Source organism: Panthera tigris, chromosome B4 (genome assembly GCF_018350195.1).
Source record: "Panthera tigris isolate Pti1 chromosome B4, P.tigris_Pti1_mat1.1, whole genome shotgun sequence".
Classification (NCBI taxonomy): domain Eukaryota; kingdom Metazoa; phylum Chordata; class Mammalia; order Carnivora; family Felidae; genus Panthera; species Panthera tigris.
The window spans coordinates 132,507,917-132,528,295 of record NC_056666.1 but is presented as its reverse complement, the minus strand read 5'-3'; the positions used below and the strand labels follow the sequence as shown (position 1 = coordinate 132,528,295).

Genomic DNA, 20,379 nt, shown 5'->3' with positions numbered 1-20,379 from the left:
GAGGAGCAAAGCAAGAGGGAGACACAGAATCCGAAGGAGGCTCCAGGCTCTGAGCTGTTAGCACAGAGCCAGACGCAGGGCTTGAACCCATGGGCTGGGTGATCATGACCGGAGCCGAAGTCAGACGCTTAACCAGCTGTTGCCACCCAGGCGTCCCTTTTTCTTTCTTTCTTTCTCTCTTTCTTTATTTCTTTCTTCCTCTCTTCCTCCCTCCCTCCCTCCCTTCCTTTCTTTCTAAGTTTATTTATTGAGAGAGAGAGAGAATGCATGTGTGTGCGTGTGCAGGAGAGGGGCAGAAAGAATCCCAAGCGGTGACTCTATCTCCTAAACCGTGAGTTCATGACCTGAGCTGAAATCAAGAGTCAGACGCATAACCGACTGAGCCACGCAGGTGCCCCATCCTTATTTTTTAAGAACAGACTTTTTTGCTTAGTATTCCCTCCCCTTCTTTTTCATCATTACCCTCACACTGGGGAGTCTTTACCCCCAAACCATGTAAACAACCCAGTGTATAACCTTCCATATTTTTCTCTGCACAGACATATTCCTATACAGATCCTTGTGCACATGCAGTGTTTTTTTTTCTTTTTTGCTATTAACTTGCCTTTAAATGAAATCACATGCTTTTTTTTTTTTTTTTTTTACCTTTTGTAATTCTCACTCAACAATACTTAATAGAATCCCACATCATCTAATTCTTTTTAATGACCATATATTAGCTATGGATTTTATATTCACTTTACTTCTTTCCTTTTTTGCCATTAGGAAAAATGCTGCAATAAACATTCTTTTTATATATGTTTTAAGAATGTAGTTCTGTGGTGCATATTCTTAGGCATGGAACTGATTAGTTAGGGAGAATATGTATTTTCAAGTTCAATAGATGGCATAGCCAGATTGCTTTTTAAAAGACTGTAACACTTCACATTTCCACCAGCCATGTTCGAGACCACCATTTCCCCCATCTCTCAGCTAGACATAGGTATTATAAATTCTTTGGTCTAATGGTAGGAAGTGGTAGCTCACTGTCAACTTTAAACTAAATCAGAACTTTAGTTAGTATTCTTAACAAGTTTGCTGAATAAGCCATATGAAAGCCTAGCCTCTCTGGACACTGTAGCCACATCTTGAAATGCTGGAGAGACATGGATTGTAAGGGATCAGGGACAAATACAGCAGTTTGTTAACAGTGAAAAGCTGGCATTCAGATTTTAAGGCATCTATTAATCTGAAAATGTTGCATAAAACTGAGTTTTGCTGAGAAATATGTCTTTGCAGCTGTGCAAAATCTTTTTCCTGAGATCCTTGGTAAATTACCATGTAGTAGAGATCACTTTTCTGGGGAAGTTTATCACAGTGGTAAAGCAGATCACATTCAAGAAGGGATTTTATTTTATGTACCAAGTTTAACCAGAGAATTGATGCTGTAATGCGTGCTTTAATGTAACACAATTTATATTATGAATAATTTTTCTTAACCTTATAATTTTAACAGTAATGATAGCTGCCCTGTATTGACTGTATTCCTTGTAGTAGATACTTTAAACAGTTATCTCATTTAACTCTTAACAGCAGTCCTTCAAGTGAAGTAAAATTTTACTCTGGAGAGAAACTGGAACCTAGTCATAAGTGCTGTAGGAAGGGGTTGCATCTTTGACTTCAGAGCACCTGACTGTTAATGCCATTCAGTCTCTTGATTAGATGTAGTATGAACGAGCTTGGATAAGACTCCTGGATAATTTTTAAGTTTTGTTTAACATAAATACGGACCACCACAGTCTAGCCATCATCAGTACCAGGGACTAATTTGAGTAAGATCTTTTTCCAAATCCCTTTCCCTGGGATCTGACGATGATAGTAAATAATAGTACTAAGTGTTCGATAATTGTTTATGCGTTCGTTGAAAAATAGTGGACTGGAAGCTGTGTGTATTTGATAATGTTTGTTGAGTATCCATTGGGTAGAGCCCTATTTTCTTTTTTGGCAAAATAAAAAAAAAAGACATTAATCCTTTTCTTCAAAGAGCTTAGCATTTAGTTGGAGATAGATGTAGTCATGCTACAAAATCAGAGAAAATTATATGCTGAAAGTATAGCAGGTGGAGTGAGTAGAGTTTTTTGAGGTTAATTAGGGAAAGTTTCTTGGAAAAGGTAAGTTTTGAGCCAGGGCTTTAAGATGATGGATGTGAACAGGTGGCAGATCTGTTTCTTAAAAGATAGTAGACTCAGAGAGTCAGTTCCAAGTTGTAGTGTTTCATAATTTTAAAAAGAGTGGAGTGTCCCTTATTATTATGCATCTTGAGATTCTGAACTGAAGATTCTGTTTGACCACATTCTTTCTAAGCGTTTACTTATTTAAGTGACTGCTTTGCTCTGCTTCCCCTTGTCATTTTGATTGCTTAAATTTGTGGGGATGAAGTTTAAATATAAGGTCTGGATTCAGAAAATAATTTTTGGCTCTCTATTGTTTTTTGATTTTTCATAAAAATATAAGAGTTAAAGATAATTTTTATTCTTCCTCACCATTCACCTAGTTTTATTAATCAGGGAAGTTGCTGTTTCCTGATAGTAAGGTGATGTATTGGTATGTTCAGAGCCATGGCCTGAATACAGACCAGATGTAGCATTTGTCTTGAGATTATCTGAGAATTTTAGACCTCAGAAATTTGAGAAATCTAAGTGAGTTTTTTTCTTTTTAATTTTTTTTTTAATGTTTATTATTGAGAGACAGAGAGAGACAGAGCATGAGCATGGGAGGGCCAGAGAGAGGGAGAGACAGAATCTGATGCAGGTTCCAGGCTCTGAGCTGTAAGCACAGAGCCTGATGCGGGGCTCGAACCCATGAACCGTGAGATCATGACCTGAGCCAAAGTCGGACACTTAACCGGCTAAGCCACCCAGGCACCCCTAAGTGAATTTTTAAAAATTACGAAGCAAGTGGTAGTCATGTTTTAACTTTTAAAATTAATTTTCGTTTATAAAACAATATGTATGTTTTCTTAAAATAATGAACTTTTACGAAGAAGGCTCATTATCCCCAGTCCAACTTTGAGTTCTTAACTTCACAGTTTACATTTAAAACTATGAAATTATTTTCATCACAGTTTCTCTGAATCTTTTTTTTTTTTAAGTTTATTTATTTTGAGAGAGAGAGCGTGAACAGGGGAGGGAGAGAGGGAGAGGGAGAGAGAGAATCCCTTGCAGGATTCCTTGCTGTCACCACAGAGCCTGACGCAGGGCTCCATCCCATGAACCGTGAGATCATGACCTGAGCCAAAATCAGGAGTCGGCCGCTTAACCAACTGCCATCAAGTGCCCCTAAATTTCACTGAATCTTTGTAGTGGGCCTGTGTGGCCTTATATAGTTTATTTTTTAAAGGTATCCTGGGAAGTGTTGATGCCTTCTTTGTAATACAGTCTTGATAAAAAAAAATTTTTGTTCAATAGTATCAGTCTCAAGATGTGTGATGAAGGACAGCACTCTTTAAAATTATGAAGCATTTCAAGGTGCCTGGATGGCTCGGTTGGTTAAGCATCCGACTTCAGTTCAGGTCATGATCCCCACATGAGGCTCTCTTCTGTCAGTGCAGAGTCTGCCTCAAATCCTCTGTCCCTCTCTCTCCCTGCCCCTCCCCCGCTCTCTCCGTCTCTCTCAAAAATAAAAATAAACATTTAAAAAACTAAATAAATAAAATAAGATTATGAAGCCTTCCAAAGGAACTGACTCTGTGAGTATAGTACCTTTTAGGGATCTCAATAAACTCACTATCTATTTTATTTAAAAAAATGTTTTTGATGTTTATTTATTTTTGAGAGAGGGAGAGAGTGTGCACAAGCAGGGGAGGAGGGAGACATAGAATCCAAAGCAGGCTCCAGGCTCCGAGCTGTCAGCACAGAGCCCAACACGGGGCTCGAACCCACGAACTGGGAGATCATGACCTGAGCTGAAGTCGAACGTTTAACCGACAGAGCCACCCAGGCTCCCCAGTAAACTCACTATCTTAAAGGGCCGAAAGTTTTTTCAGATGCCCAGATTGCAAACACTGTGTGGTTAAGTGACGCTCCTATTTGTACTATTCTCAGACTGGAGCTTCTGTGTATTATGTCAACTAGAAGATTGATGTGTGTGAAGCAAAATGTGTAACCCTGGTGAGTGAGTGACTGCCGGGCAGCCTGGTTTCTAGGGAAAACGTCAGGAGAGGCAGAGAAGTTAGCATGCAGTAAGGACTCCTGCAGAGGAGATGAGTGAGGGATGACGGACCTGGGCTAGAAGGGTTGCAGCAGCTTTCAGCTTTGAAAGGCTTGAAGAATCAAAGACCACAAAGAAATGAGAAAGAACCAACAGGAGTGTAGTTTGACCCAGTCTTGATAGTTTTCCCCCCAAACTGTGCACTTCGAATTTTGTTCATTCTAAGTTCACTATGTCAAGAGCTTGTTTGTCTGGCGACCTGGATCATTGAAACAGAGCGAATGGTAGTATGTTCTGGGCCTATCACAAGCAGTTATGGCAGAGCACTGATGGACGGATTTCTAGCATAATTAGCTCAGCTCTCCTGCACCTGAGAGGAAGAACCTGTCTTTGTGGTTTCTTTAAGCTCTTCTTGCCAGTACATAGTACATCCTGGAGACCTGTAAGAGTGGAGCATAGCCGGGTGCTTAGGTGGTCCAGAAGCTGGGTGCCTGGGTGGTTCTGTCGCTTGGGCATTTGTCTGACTCTTGATTTCAGCTCAGGTTGTGATCTCATGGTTCTGGCTCTGCGCTGACGGTGCAGAGTCTGCTTAGGATTCTCTCTCTGCCTCTCTCTCTCTCTTTCAAAATAAGTAAATTAATTAATTAATTACAAAGTTACCCAAAAAAGCTTCACTAGCTGCCACCTTCCATTGTGGCCTAATGACAGGAGGGAGAGTGGAGGGGAGCATCAAGAAGATGTCCTCTGTAGGATTAGGTAGGCAGAAAGATCCTGGGGTTCCCTGATAGCTTGAGAATTCTCTACAGAGACTAATCTTTATAAAGGAGATTGTAAGCCAGTAATAAGACAAAAGGATGTAAAAGTATGGTGTTCTTTACGTATAAGCATAGACTTACATATTAAAAAAACGTATACTTGAATGAAAGGTTGTATTTGAGGGGCGCCTAGGTGGCTCAGTCGGTTAAGCATCTGACTTCGGCTCAGGTCATGATCTCACGGTTTGTGGGTTCCAGCCCTGCGATGGGCTCTGTGCTGACAGCTCAGAGCCTGGAGTCTGCTTCAGATTCTGTGTCTCCTTCTCTCTCTTCACCTCCCCTGCTCGTTCTGTCTCTCTGTCTCTCAAAAATTTTTTAAAAAAACAAGAAAAGGGGCGCCTGGGTGGCTCAGTCAGTTAAGCGGCTGACTTCGGCTCAGGTCATGATCTCGCGGTCCGTGAGTTCGAGCCCCGCGTCGGGCTCTGTGCTGACAGCTCAGAGCCTGGAGCCTGTTTCGGATTCTGTGTCTCCCTCTCTCTCTGACCCTCCCCCGTTCATGCTCTGTCTCTCTCTGTCTCAAAAATAAATAAACGTTAAAAAAAAATTTTTTTTAAAAACAAGAAAAAAAGAAAAGTTGTACTTGAAAATCCTGTCAGTTCTCCTCTGCTTCTTAAATTCTTCTGTTTGGACTGAAGTATCACTGCTTGGTTTTATTGCAAAAGAAACTGTATGGCGGGGGGCAGGGGGGGAGCAGTTTAAATAGAATCATTTTGGCCCTTAAGCTCTAGTGTCATAGAGAAGACATTTTCTTAATGTGTGGTATGTTCTGCTTTTAAAATCTTTAATTGACCACTAGAGCGTTTGAAGTCATTTGTAAGAGATAAACATTTTAAAAAGATGGTTGAAAAAAAAAATTAAAAAGATGGTTGAAGCATATTTGAGTATGTGATTATAGGGAAGCAGCAGTTCCCCCCCACCCTTGAGAGACATTAATTGCTGTTCGTCTTTTTTCCTGGAAGACATGATTACTAAAAGGTGCAGCCAGTGAGAAAACTCTCCTTCCATCTTGGCTTTTCTGTTTCAGAAAGTCTGCTTGCAGTAAACCACTGGACCCCTCTGCTCCACTTTTGTGCTCAGACTGCTTATCGGTTCTCTGCGTTGTCTTGGTTCGTTAGATGACTCAGTGTCAGAGTCAGAATGAGGAATCCCAGAAGAGATTGTGACTGGCTCCCTATTTTGGGTGATGGTTTTTATTTAATTTACTAGGTCATGTAATATAGGCAGATGTTAACAGTTTGACAAATCCTTCAGGAATGTTAGTTCCAAGCATGACATCTTTATGAGAAAACAGTTGTAATTCACTAAAATGTAAATTTAGTAATGTTAAATAGATCTTTATACCTTACTCCCCCTGTTTTATATCCTGTGAGTGTATTTGTCTATATAGTGGGAGGTCTTGAGCTGTCCTAAGCTGGAAAATTAAAATTAATAAAAGGAACCATTTCTTGAACGTTTTCCGGATAGCTGACGTACTCAGTATTGCTTGTTTCATAAAATTTATCTTAAACCAAATGTATTTGGTTACGTTATCCCCATTTTCAGGTAAGGTGAGAGCTCCGTGAGGTTGTGTGACTTATCCAAAGCCAAACTGGTGACCGGTGGTAAGAGCAAAAATTTATACAAAGATCTGTCTGGTTCCAAGTCACAGTTCCCAGCCACTGTGTCCCATTGCCTCTGTGGCTTCTGAGAGGTGGAAGATCCCAATAAGTCTTGGGCAGAAGAAAAAGTGAATCTGATTCTTTTGCTTGCTTTGGTTGTTCCTTTGTTTACTGTCTGTGTCTCCCTTTTTCCCCAGCACCTAGCATATGCATAACACACACAATAACTATTTGCTGACTAAACGATGATGTATGATTAGCCACGTAGTATATGGAAGTGAACTGACATTTTTGTTTGTAAAGTTTTTCTCAGTATATGCTGTATTTATAATATAATAAAGTACGCCTTAGACTAACATTTACCGGATTTATTTGTGGCATATATAATTTGAGTAAGAATAAAACATTTATAGGGGAGCCTGGGTAGCTCAGTGGGTTGAGCGTCCTACTATTTTTTTTTTTTATTTTTTTTTAACGTTTTTATTTATTTTTGAGACAGAGAGAGACAGAGCATGAATGGGGGAGGGGCAGAGAGAGAGGGAGACACAGAATCGGAAGCAGGCTCCAGGCTCTGAGCCATCAACCCAGAGCTCGACGCGGGGCTCGAACTCGCGGACCGCGAGATCGTGACCTGAGCCGAAGTCGGACGCTTAAGCGACTGAGCCACCTAGGCGCCCCATTGAGCGTCCTACTCTTGATTTCAGCTCAGGTCATGATCCCAGGGGTGTGTGATCGAGCCCCATGTTGGGCTAAGCGTGGAGCCTACTTAACATTTCTCGCTCTCTCTCTCTCTCTCTCTCTCTCCCTCCCTCCCTCCCTCCCTCCCTCCTTCCCTCCTTCCCTTTCTCCCTCTCTCTCCCCCCCTCCCCCCCCCACCCCCTGCCTTCCTCCCCAGCTTGTGCATTGTACATTCTCTCTCTTAAAGGAGAGAGAGAATAAAACATTTCCAGTCCCATATGATTTCTGGAGATTATCAACAGTCTGACTGCCCATTTCCTTCTTCCTAACCAACCTCCCTACTGCTGGTGTTGGCCCTCTTTCTTTCCATACTGTGTCAAAATGCCCTTTCTCTATTTCCTTTTCTGTCCATCCTCTATTCCCCAAGAAATTGTTATTTTCACACCTTTTGCTTTTGTACATGCCTCTCCCTTTGGTTGCACTTTCTTTCCCCATCTTTAGTTTGACTTTTTTTTTTTTAATGTTTTTTTATTTACTTTTGAGAGAGAGCACGAGCAGAGGAGGGACTGAAAGAGAGGCAGACAGAAGATCTGAAGTGGGCTCTGTGCTGAGAGCAGTGAGCCCATTGCTGGGTTCAGACTCACAAACTGTGAGATGGTGACCTGAGCTGAAGTTGGACGCTCAACTGACTGAGCCATCCAGGGCCCCTATCTTTGAAAAAAAATTTTTTTAATGTTTAAATATTTTTGAGAGGCAGGGGAAGACAGAGGATCTGAATTAGGCCCTGTGCTGACAGCAGGGGGCCTGATGCGGGGCTCAAACCTATGAACCAGAGAGAGACCATGACTTGACCGAAGTCAGACACTCAACCGACTGAGCCACACAGGCCTCCTGACTTTTTTTTTTTTTTTTTTAAATCATTCAGGTCTCAGGTCAGGTCTTCTCTAACTCCTCCAAATTCAGCTAGGTCTTCTTTTTGAGTTCCCATCAGAGCACTTATTATGCTGACGGATTGTATAATTGGGTACGAGTCTGTGTCTGTTTATGAGCCTGTATTATAAATTCCATGAAGGCAGGGACTTAGGCATTTCATCTGTCTGTATCACAGTGCCTGGCACATGGTAGGCAGGCAGTAAATATGGAAAGAAAAATGAAACAAAATAGAGGGTGTAACTTTCCTAGACCCACCATAAATCTTAGAGAACCACTCCTTTTTATTTTTTTATTTTTTATTTTTTTTTAAATTTTTTTTAACGTTTATTTATTTTTGAGACAGAGAGAGACAGAGCATGAATGGGGGAGGGGCAGAGAGAGAGGGAGACACAGAATCGGAAGCAGGCTCCAGGCTCTGAGCCATCAGCCCAGAGCCTGACGCGGGGCTCGAACTCACGAACCGTGAGATCGTGACCTGAGCTGAAGTCGGACGCTCAACCGACTGAGCCACCCAGGCGCCCCGAACCACTCCTTTTTAGAGATGAAGGTGACACCCTGAGGTTATGCAGCTAAGTAATTAACACAGCTGAAAAACAGAACTCCTGAGTCCCAGCCTAGTGTTCTTTCTATCACTTTAAGAAAATGTTTTTTTGAGAAAAAAAAAAAAAAGATTTTTTTGCTTATTATAAAGGTGTTTGTTTAATGTAGAATATTTGGAAGATACAGATACACAGAAGGGAGAAAAGGAAAAATACAATCAGCCTATTCCCATCACCCAGATAGCAACCATCCTTCCAGCCTCTTCTGTGCACAGTGATATGTTTATGTTTGCACTATATCATGGAGTGATGACGACAGCTTGCATTGACTCAATGCTTGCAGGATAGGCACTGTTCTAAGTGCTTTACATGTGTTCAACTCATTTATTATAGCAACGCTACGACGTAAATACTATTGTCTCCACTTTTCAGATGAGGAAATGGAGGCACAGACGTGATAAGTATCTCAAGGTCACTCAGCTATGAAGTGTTAGAGCCAAGATTTAAACCCTGGCTATCTAGCTTTAGAGCCTATAATTCATTCCGTTCCATTCTGCCTCTATGCGTGGTGTTTTGTAATCTGCTTTCTTTTAAAAATTGAGATCAGTTGATAGACAGTCATCATTCTTCTGGGTACAGTTCAGTGAGTTTTGATAAAAAGCAAAACCACCACCATAATCGAGATACATGGAGTATTTCCATCAAGAAGTTCCATTGTGCCTCTTTGTAAACCATCTCCTTCCCCATTCTCCATGCCTGGCAACTACAGATTTTATTTTTTGCCCTCATAGTTTTGTTTTTTCCTGAATTTCATATAAACGCAGTCATTCCATATTGGTGGTATTTGTATTGTGACATTGGCCCAATTATAATCCTCACATGGTCTTGTTGGGGGAAAAGGCGTTGCTTAAATGAAGGATTTCTGATATTTTTTTTTTCATCTTTCTTTTTCTTTCCTTTCCGTATTACAAATATTTATTGAACCTCTTACAATGCAGGGGGGTGAATGAGGATGAGCAACTGTGGCCTCAAAGCCCCCTGGTTTGCCCTGTGAGTAGGGGCCGTGGCAGATGATGGTGACACAGTTGATTCTTGTACTTTATCTGCTTTCCTACTGGAACACATTGCTCCGCATAGAGGTTTTTGCTTCCATGCCTCTACAGTTTATGCCTTGCTAAGCTTTCAGGTGCTGCGGAACTTTGTGGGGAGAAGGCTCTGGTGGCACACCGCTGTCAGCCTTACTGACCACCTTGGGTGAACATGCCAGTGAGTGTCATGATGGCAGCTGTTTCCATGGTTACCTGGGTAGTTTTCTCAATTTAGTCTGTTGGTGTAGCTGCCCTGATTTTCTACCCTGTGACTTGAATGATGCAACTGTGGCATTTAAGTAGTAAAATCAAATGGTAAGGTAAGTTGAGGTTGATAAGATAGGGTATGAATCTCAAAATTTTGGTGGGCTGCTACTGTTGTTGCAGTATGCTGTCTCTGACACTAGCTGGCATCTTAAATTTTGTTTTCAAGTTTATTTTTGGGACAGAAAGAGGGAGGCACAGAATCTGAAACAGGCTCCAGGCTCTGAGCTGTCAGCACACAGCCTGATGTGGGGCTCGAACTCTATAAACGGTGAGATCATGACCTGGGCTGAAGTCGGACGCTTAACCGACTGAGCCACCCAGATGCCCCGACACTAGCTAGCATCTGAAGAACCTTTCTTTTCTTTCTAAACAGAAAAGTCAAATATGTACTGAGCTCTATCATTCTTTTACAGACTTTATCAGCAAAATACCCGCAAATTGCTAAGCAGTGCCTGTTCACTCATTTATCCATTCATTGAGCACATTCGCCAATTAACCATTATGTTTATGGTACCCTTCTTGATGCTGTGATATGGCTTATTTCAAAGTAAATTCTTCCTGAGTTTTTCCCTTGGTACTGACCGCCTTTCCTCCCAATTTGGTATCTTTCATCTGTAAACATTTTAAAAACAAATGTCAAGTGAAATAAAATAGTGCAGTGTTATAGGTCCTTGTTCCACTTTGGTGCAGACTTTGCACAAGAAGGGAGAGAGGCACAGGAGAGAAGAGGAAACCTGGTCATGTGATACTGCTTGTCTGGCAGAAGCCTTTTGCTTCTGAGCAGAGAAACCAGCTGTTTACTATTTTGGGTGAATGAGGTTGGTTGGTTGCTACGAGCATTTTCTCTAAGGGAACCCTCTTCTCTTCCAGCTCTACACATTGAAATCATCCCAGTCCTGCTTTTTGGCATTTGGGTAGAGGAGGGAGGTGTCTATGTCGTGGCCCAGTGCTGACAGGAAGAAATGTTTTCCAGGAGACTTACTGATTCTGACCTTCTGCTGTCACCGCTTTTAACGCCCCACTCCCTAAGTAAACGGGATCTAGCTGTTCTTACAACCCTTAGCACTGCAGAAATGAAGTACCCACCTTTAACCTAAAGAGCAATGCTAATCAGATTTTCCGCAAATAATAAATGGCCTCTTTAAGGAGTGAGGTAAGGAAGACAGGGTTATTGCAACACTGGCCTTTGGAGCCTCACATCTCCCCCAGCATGCTGGAGGAGAAGACCAAGATTCATCAACCCACCTGCAGGATTCTGCCACTCTCATGGATTGTCCTGGAGCCGGGAAAGGACAGCTACTCAGCAGTGTGCCTGGCCCCTTATCACAGTTTGCGGGAAGGTTGGCATATTTATCCTGTTGGGATTTGCATGCTTTTGTTTCCTCCTCAGTTTACTGCAGTCTTTTTGTCTCCTCCCTAATTCTCGGTAGCCATCCAAACTTTGACTTTGGGTGCTTTGCTCTCCCACGGTTTTTTATTAAAGTTTGTTGAGCCCTCAACGGGTTGACAACTGAGCATGGTATCGTAGGGTGTGTGTACTTCATGACCTGATGGGACAGTGTTCAGGATGTTTTTCTTGATCCTTTCCTTCTACCCATGCACAGTTCATATACCAGACCTAGATTATGGAAGAAGGAAGAAAAAGCTTTTCTTTATAAGGTGAGATTCTTCCCCTTTATATGGGTTAGATGCAGTGTTTTATCAATAAAATATAGTCTGGCCATAGGTACTATACAAATAAATAGGGAGCTAGTGATGATGACTTCTCTCTGTTAAATACTGAAAGTGGATATATAACCTCTAAGATGTCACAACACTAAGATATTCTAATTTAAAATAAAATAATTTTTGGAAGCCTTTTGACTTATACTGCATGTTAGTTTGGGTTAGTGTGGACAGTTTGGGCTGGCCTTAAGAAGTCTTTTTAGACTTACATTAGAATTCCATCCACATGTATGAAAGATAGCACAGTAGGTTAACACCCATAATGGATTTTTCTTTTGTGAACATCCCTCTTTTGTATTCTGAAACTGCTGAAAAAAATATTCTTTGGGAATAGAATGGACACATTTGAGTTCTGCAGAAAAGTTCAGTAATTCTTTCAGAACTCTGGGTTATGAAAAAAGGAGAGTAAGGACTTGATTCAAATTCTGTCGGATGTGAATGGAAAAGAATTGTCAACATTTTCCCTCTGCTAGCTTAGAAAGCTTTCTGTTGTCCATTGGCAGAATTTATACACAATCTCTACTATTGATTCATAACTGCTACTCTTCTAAAAACTTAGACATTTCTTTTGAATTCTTGAGATCTCTTTGGGACTTTACTAACATTTGACAGGATGATTTGAGCATGTGGCATCAGCAATGAATGAATCCACTGATGAAGAGACGAGTGATTGTCAGTGCCTGGTTTGCAAAGAGAATGGTTTTAAAAACTGATTGAGAGGCAGTTGGTTGTTCTTTGAAAAGTTTTATAGCCTAGTGTCAGAAGTGTTATAGACTAATGTCAAAGAATCACCCACAGTAGCATTTTATGGAAGATTATTTGAAAGGCAGAGAGAGAGTACGGTTTAGGACTTAAAGTTTTGGGCTGCTACTTTTGGCTTATCGTGTTTTGGGCTGCTACTTTTGGCTTATCATAACCCAGAAGATTACAGTGTTACAGATTCCCATTGAGAATGTCTTTATTTCAAGTACAGAAGTATATAAGAAATAGAGATGCAGAATTGTCATAAGTATTATCAGAATGGTAATTTTAGACAACTAGCCTAAGCAGTTGACTGTATGTGTTTCTAATTTTATACTGTGCTTAGAACTTTGTATCTAGAGTTCTATATGTCGGGTCTTGAGAGGACTCATATTATGTTTTCTATCAGTACATATTGTTTTTTTAAAAATGAGTGTCATTTTATGAATTATACAGAAGAAATAGATTGTGCATTAGATAGTGAAAGTGTAAAGGATGTCCAGTATTACTTCTTTTGGGCTTGAAACAGATGTTTGAGGGATAAAGATAGTTCTTCCTTCAAATACTCAAAAATACCCAGTGGAAGACTGTTCTCCTCCACTTTTATTTTATTCTTATAGATATCCCTGATGATGATCCTTTCCTTCTTTCATAGTTTTCTTAGCTCTGGCTTCCTTTTTCCTAATTAAAAAAAAAAAAAAAAAACAGATTCTAAAAGCTGTCACACATTTTTAAACATAATTGTTTAGGATTATAGGAGGCTGTGTGTGTGTGTGTGTGTGTGTGTGTGTGTGTGATACTTTTACTATTGTTTTAGTTGACAGTTGGGAATGCCTCGGAGGATAGGGACCACACTTTTTTTTTTTAATGTTTTTATTTATTTTTGAGAGAGAGCAAGACGGGGGGGGAGGGGCAGAGAGAGAGGGGGAGACACAGAATCCGAAGCTGAGTTGTCAGCACAGACCCCGATGAAGAACTCAAACTCATGAACCGCGAGATCATGACCTGAGCCAAAGTCAGATTTTTAACCGACTGAGCCACCCATGTGCCCTGGGGCCACAATTTTTTATTTACCCCTTATGGCATTAGGACCTATGGGGTTTCCATTATTTTTTTAAGCTTATTTATTTGTTTCAAGAGGGTTAGGGAGGAACAGAGAGCGAGGGAGAGAGAATCCGAAGCAGGCTCCACACTGTCAGCACAGAGCCCAATGTGGAGCTCGGTCTCACAATCTGTGAGATCATGATGACCTGAGCCGAAATCAAGAGTCGGATGTTTAACCAACTGAGCCATCCAGGCGCCCCTGTGGTTTTCATTATTAATAGGATCAGATCTGCATTTTTTAGAAGAAGCCCTCGAAAGGTTGATGTTTTGTGGTTTAATACAACTTGCTGGTACAGCACTGCCCAGTACTATATCTATATTGTCCAATACAGTGGCCACTAGCCACATGTAGCTCTTGAGACTTGAAATGTGGCTGCAGTGACTTGAAATGTGACTGAATTTTTAATTGTATTTAATTTTAATTAAATTTAAATAGCATATGTGACAAGTGGCTGCCATATTGAAGGGCACAGTTTTAGACATTTTGCCAACCTTTCCAGATACCTTCTACTACTCCCTTTCACAGACTTAATTCTTAATTCTATATCTAAATCGGAGCATATTAGTTAACATTCTTAACCTTATAATACTTCCTATCCCTAGGTCTTGGCTCCCATCTAGTTTTTGGTTTTTGTTCATATCTGGTTTATGAAGTCCTCCAAAGAGGTTTATATGCTGCTGCTCCTACAAAGCTTTCCTGATCCTTTTTGTACTCTAGTGATTCATCATCTGCAAACTCAAAGCACTTACAACACTGTCTTTGATTATTGTGATTTGTTTTACATTTCTTATCTTCTCTATTATATTTATAAATTCCTTGAGGGGCCTATATAGTTGTTATGATTGTATGTGTGTGATAGGCTTAACCATTTCTTTTTTTCTCCCTTTAAAGTGCTTATTAGTGAAGTGTGTTTATACATAGTAGGTGGTTAATATGCATTAGCTGTTAGTCTAGTTAGTCTAGTCTAGTTACTTAGCCAAAACTGGTATAGTTTGGAAATATGCATGAGCATATTTTTCCTCCAAGGTTTATGAGTTAGAAAAGAAACCATTCTAGAAGAGGGTAGTGTAGTGGTTGTTTTTGTTGAGGGTACTGTGTTTCCTGGCACTAGAGGGCAGTGTTGTGCCCATAAGAAAATGTGTTTATCCTAAATGACATACATTTTGAGCATTCTGTCCTAATTCAGTTTTATTCAGGCTCATGTTAATAATTCTAGCCTTCAGAAGAAACTCACATCTTTTAATTGTCAGTGATATGAATAAGTAACCCTTCCCCACAATTGCTTGAATTAGATTCAGAATATGATGCTGTTCCAGGAGATTGGTGAGATTCTTACTGAGAAGAAATTTGGTACATCTGAGAAACACTGGCCAAGGCATTGGGTGTCAGAGATTAATTCCTTGAGGGCTGAAAGCCTTTCTGTGGTAGGCAGCTAGCGCTCCAGCTTTGAGCCTATAGTCAAGAACAAAGTCTTGGTTTGATCTTGCCAATGTGAGTTTGGCTAAACTGCTCTAAGCTTGGCAAACCTGTGTCTTTTATTATATCATGGGTGTGATGTCTGCCATCCTGACTCATAGAGTCAAATAAGATCATATGTGTGAAAATAGCTGTGTAAAGTATTATTTAAACATATAGGGTTGTCTTTCTTCTCAGTTCCTACCTTGTACCTAGTACTAAGGCATGTACATAGTAAGTGATCGGTTATAAATATTATGACATTAATTTTTTATATTTCTGGTAAAGAATGTACTCTGTTAAAAGTTGATGAGAAATATATTGGTACAATTACTCCCACGTAGGCTGCACACACTGAAAAGTGATTAGTTACAGTAGTTTGACACATATCCTGTCCTTCGGTGTTATGCAGCCTTAAAATGAACTGTATGTGAGATACACCTGTGTGTGTGTGTGTGTGTGTGTGTGTGTGTGTGTGTGTGTAAACTAAATACATATAGCTTTTTTAGTCTTCTTTAGTAGGTTTATTTTTGTGTGTTTCCTGCCCTTACTAATAAAATATTCAGCACAAGCCAATTGCTTTTTTTTGGAAAACCATAGAAAATGGTGTTCAAATATACTTAGCCAAAACTGGTATAATTTGGAAATATGCATAAGCATTTTTTTTCCTCCAACATTTATGAGTTAGAAAAGAAGCCATTCTAGAAGAGGGTAATTTAGTGGTTGTTTTTGTTGAGAACAGCCATCGGCCCAGAGCCTTCTCTAGTAAATCATTAGATGCATCAAATAAAATGTTCAGCTGAAGTTCATGCAATCCCACAGTTACCAAACACTCTTGCCAAAGAGAGTTGCAGTCATAATATCTGCAATCGAATCATTTCCTGTTCAGGCTTGCAGGTGAGGAACTGTCTGAAACTGCAGTCCTGGGAGATTGGTTATGAAGAATATGCCTTGGTGGGAGAGGACCTGATGATATTAAATGACAACCTAGCCAGTGGGATAGAGAGAATACCCAGGGACCCTAAGACTAACCAGACTTGAAGTCATGTGGATCAGGATATGCAAGCCCATTCCTATGCAGTGATCTGAATAAAGCTCCTGTGGGGCATTCAGATATGTGCTGAACACACTCGGGCAGCGGGCCAGGCAGATGGCACATTCCTGTACTGACCTTCGGAGGCCTGGCAGATTACAAAGCTAGCATTGGAGGCGTGGTTGTGCTCTGGCAGGAACAGCCCCGACAGCCTGCATTTCATCGAGCATTTGGTCCTCCCCAGTTGAAGGGATTCCTTGGGACTGGGTTGGTCTCTGAGTCCACTTAGGGGTTAGCATATATTTTTCATACCCCCACCTCTTGAAGTTGATTTTTACTGTCAGCACAGCCCCAGAACTGACTCCCATCCAGATTCCTCCAGACTAGGATTAGCCTTTGAGATGCCATGAATCCCCCCTACCTTCCCACTCCCCACCTGTCTTCACTGACCCACATTTTCAGGTTTGACTAAGCCTTCCATGTGAGAATAGGTGGGGGCTAGGCAAGTTAGGCTGCAGTCACCTGTCCCTCCTTTTGCTTCAGTGCATCCCTTTGGCTATGTAAAGGAAATTTGGGTGTGATGGACTTCTTAGGCTTCACCTTTCTCCACCCCCCCCCCTTTCTGTTGCCCTTTTGATTTTTTTAATCTGATACTGAGCCTCTCCTCCCCCCACGCACACACCATTGGAGTCTCCTAAGCTATTTCTGTCGGTTTAATGATCCCCAGCTGTTGCTGTGGTTCTGGCTGTTTTCATGCCTTGATGAGGCAGAAAAACTAGGGAAAGAGGGGTCTTGTGTATCACACAGTGTGTCAGACAAGTGTAATGCATTTTTTCAAAACAACTAGGGTGAGGCTTCTTAGGGAGGGATGTTAATACTGAGATGATTTGAAAATGCAGGAGGAGGGAAACTACAAGCTAGTAGCCAGGACATTTTAAAAATAAGTATTCTGCTGGTAGGTGTGGCACCTTCTGCATCCCTCAAAATTGTGCTAGAAAAATGTGGTATGTGGTAACTGCGTAATTGTTTGGTTACTTTATATTCTACTTCCATTTTAGCTTTGGAGCTGGAATGTGTTGAAGGAGCCAAGTATTTAAATGAAAAGGAGGATTCTGTGATAGGAAAATATATGGCACTCATTCCTGAAGTGGCCAGAAAAGGCATTGATTTCAGTTCTGCTTTAACTTAATGTAGGTTTGTTTCGTAAAATTTTGTGCAAAACCTGCAGTAATGAAATGTTCCACTTGCAAATTTGACCACATAAACTTGAGGAAATACAAAGTTGCACTCTTCAAACAACATGAACTCCCTTACAGTTACATACACATTCACTTCTCCGATGTCTCTACTAAACCTGGAGGAGGAATGAGAGAGGGAAAATCCTGCAGTAGATGGGCTACCGTATTATAATAGACTGGTATTTCCTTTGTGTATTTGATCTTGAGAATTGAAGCTCTTCCAGCAATTTTAGCTGATAGACTTATAGCTTTCGTACTTCATGTGCGGCATGAAATTTAATTTTTGCCTTAATTTTTGCCTCTTTCTTTGCCTTTCCATCTTCTACAGAGAAGAAAAATTTTGCCGTTAGCTTTTGCCAAAATTTATTTTAAAACACTCTTTTAATTTTTTTGAGACAGGTAAAATTTTACATCACCTAGGCTTTAAGAGGAAAAACTATTGTGTTTTCCTTTAAATGCCCATAGAGAACTTTACACATAAATATTTGAAGAACTTCCAGATTTTTGTATGTGTGTATTTTTAACACATTTGGCCAAATTTCTCATTTCTGATCACCTCTCTTTTTCCTAATCCTTGCCCTAAAAAAAAAATTAACTTAAAAAATTATTTTAAGGGCACCTGGGTGGCTCAGGTAAAGCATCTGACTTCAGCTCAGGTCATGATCTTGTGGTTCATGGGTTCTAGCCCTGCGTCAGGCTCTGTGCTGACAGCTCAGAGCCTGGATCCTGCTTCAGATTCTGTGTCTCCCTCTCTGTGCCCCTCCCCTGCTTACATTCTGTCTCTGTCTCTCTCTCTCTCTCTCTCTCTCCCAAAAGTAAATAAATATTTTTAATTAAAAAATAAATAATTATTTTAATCAAAATTTACCTTTTTCCCCTCAGAATTTCTGTTAAATGTCATTAATTACAACAAACACTGAAAGTTAATTTCAAAAATATCAAGAAACTAAATAGGATAAGCCTGTTGGGAGAGTTTGCAATACTTTGATAGAAGAAAAAAAAAACTAACTTTCTAAATATTTACAGAATTTATATGGAGATATAGGCCTCCTTCATTATTTCAGTCATGAATATTCTATCATGCTATGTTTTTCAAGTCCACATTATAAAGATCTAGAAAGAATAGGTACTCTAATATATTTTTCAGGGAAAGGATTTTTTGTCCCTTCTGGTTTGCTGTAGAGTGACTATCATGTTCCAAATTTTGAATCTGCTCACCTGTCACCCACCCTCAACAAAGCTGGGTGCAAAATGTCAGCACCAATAATACCAACAGAGAATGGCAAATGAGCTTCAGGTTGCCCACATTGCCTGGGTGAACGTGCAGAACTAATGCGGCAGGGAAAACGCTGTTCCTGGGGCCTTTAACGTTGGAAGGGTTTGTTCAGATGGCCCTGCCAGTCTAAAGGAAGCACGTTCCCAATTTATCTACACCACATTCAGACCTCTGGTGCAAGTCCATGTTCTGCTCAGATCTTGTATGAGGGAGTTGTTTGAGCAGTGCCTTACAGATCCTTAGGAAAGTGACCAATGACATTGAAGTAGCTGGCAGTTGGAGATCTGCCCGCTGCAATTAGAGAAGGACATTACTTCCAGAGTGAGATGAGCAGCTACCCAAAATGAAATGGTGAGCCCCACATTTTGAGGATATGGGAGAAAGTTTGATTTATTTACTTATTTATGCATAATTATTAATTTTTTTTCTTATGACTCTGGCATTAAATGTGATGTGGTAGAAAAAGCACATACTTTGGTATCAGGCCAATCTGTGTTTGAACTCTGTCCCTGCCTCTTAACTAGCTGTGCATAGTTAGTTAACCTCTTTGAGCCACTGTTTCTTCATCTATAAAATAGAGGTAATACATACCTCAAATAGCTGCTGAGATGAAAGGAGTCACTAAAGCAGTACATCCAACCCAGTGACTGCATAATGTAGGAGTTCAACATATTAGATTCCTCATCTCTTATATCTTCGTTTCCTTCTCAAGAGAGGCCTTTTTCTCGCCTCAGTGCCTTTGCACTTGCTATTTATTTCTGCTGCCTGGAACACTCTTTCTCCAGATCTTTTCGTGGTTTATCATATCATTTAGGTTTCTTTATAAGAGTTATGTGTGTCTCCTCAGAAGGGCCTTCCTTGTGTACTCTGTGTAAAATTATCACCCCAGTCACTCTCTGTTCTCTTATTCTGCTGTATTTTTCTTCATATAATGTGCCACTGGAAATTATAACATAAATAACTTTTTATTATGTTTTTCCCACTAGAACATATGCTCTGTGAGGGCAAGGATCTCATCTGTCCATTTTACTGCTGTATTCATCTAGCATGGGGCCTAGCATATAGTAAGTAGGTCCCTACTAAATATTAGTTCCATGAATGAATGAATCATTCGACCCAGACTCTTACTAATACCAGGGAAAAACCAGGGAAGAATGCAGGAATGAAGTTGTACCAGGAAGTAGGTGCTTCCTCAGTGTGGATGTTTCTGTCTTGAGAGCCAATTGGGAAGTAGGCCTGCGAAGTTCTCTTGTATCCTTCACCTCCTGTCCCTGGGAGGAGCCCCTTTGAATGACCTTTACATGTGACCACTGTTATCCTGTTAATCTCTATTCCTTTTGGAATTTTAATACGGGAAGCTTTTAGATTCTAGAGTTCTGAAATGCCATTTACTATTCACTGAAATCACCTGGATTTCCCCCTTACTAGTAAGTAGGTAGATCACTTTTTTTTTCCAGCGACATCATGCAGAAAGCACTCTTAATAGTGTCATTTTTAAACATGAGGAACTGATCTGTTTTATGAAGGAAGAGAAACACAACATAGAAGAGTGGCTGAGGGCTCTGGCTGTAGATGGAGATGGAGCTGGGTTCCAGTTTCTGCTTTGCCCTTTACTTACTCTGTGACCTTAGGCAAATTGCTTAATCTGTCTTATGCTCAGTTTCCTCAACTACAGAATAACAAACACTGAAAGTTAATTT

General features: G+C 40.5%; 1 protein-coding gene across 7 annotated transcripts in view; it reads left to right on the top strand.

Annotated features, from left to right (window-relative positions):
* Nucleotides 1–20,379, top strand: part of MRTFA (myocardin related transcription factor A) — a 212,892-nt gene that overhangs the window by 139,943 nt on the left and 52,570 nt on the right. Inside the window, exon 1 of one of the 7 annotated variants that reach the window (XM_042993353.1) lies at nucleotides 6,126–6,183. The exons of the other annotated variants lie outside the window; for them this stretch is intronic. Coding sequence (XP_042849287.1) covers nucleotides 6,141–6,183 — 43 coding nt within the window. The 5' untranslated portion in view covers nucleotides 6,126–6,140. Of the gene's footprint in view, nucleotides 1–6,125; nucleotides 6,184–20,379 lie in introns of those variants that run through there. 7 annotated transcript variants of the gene reach the window in all.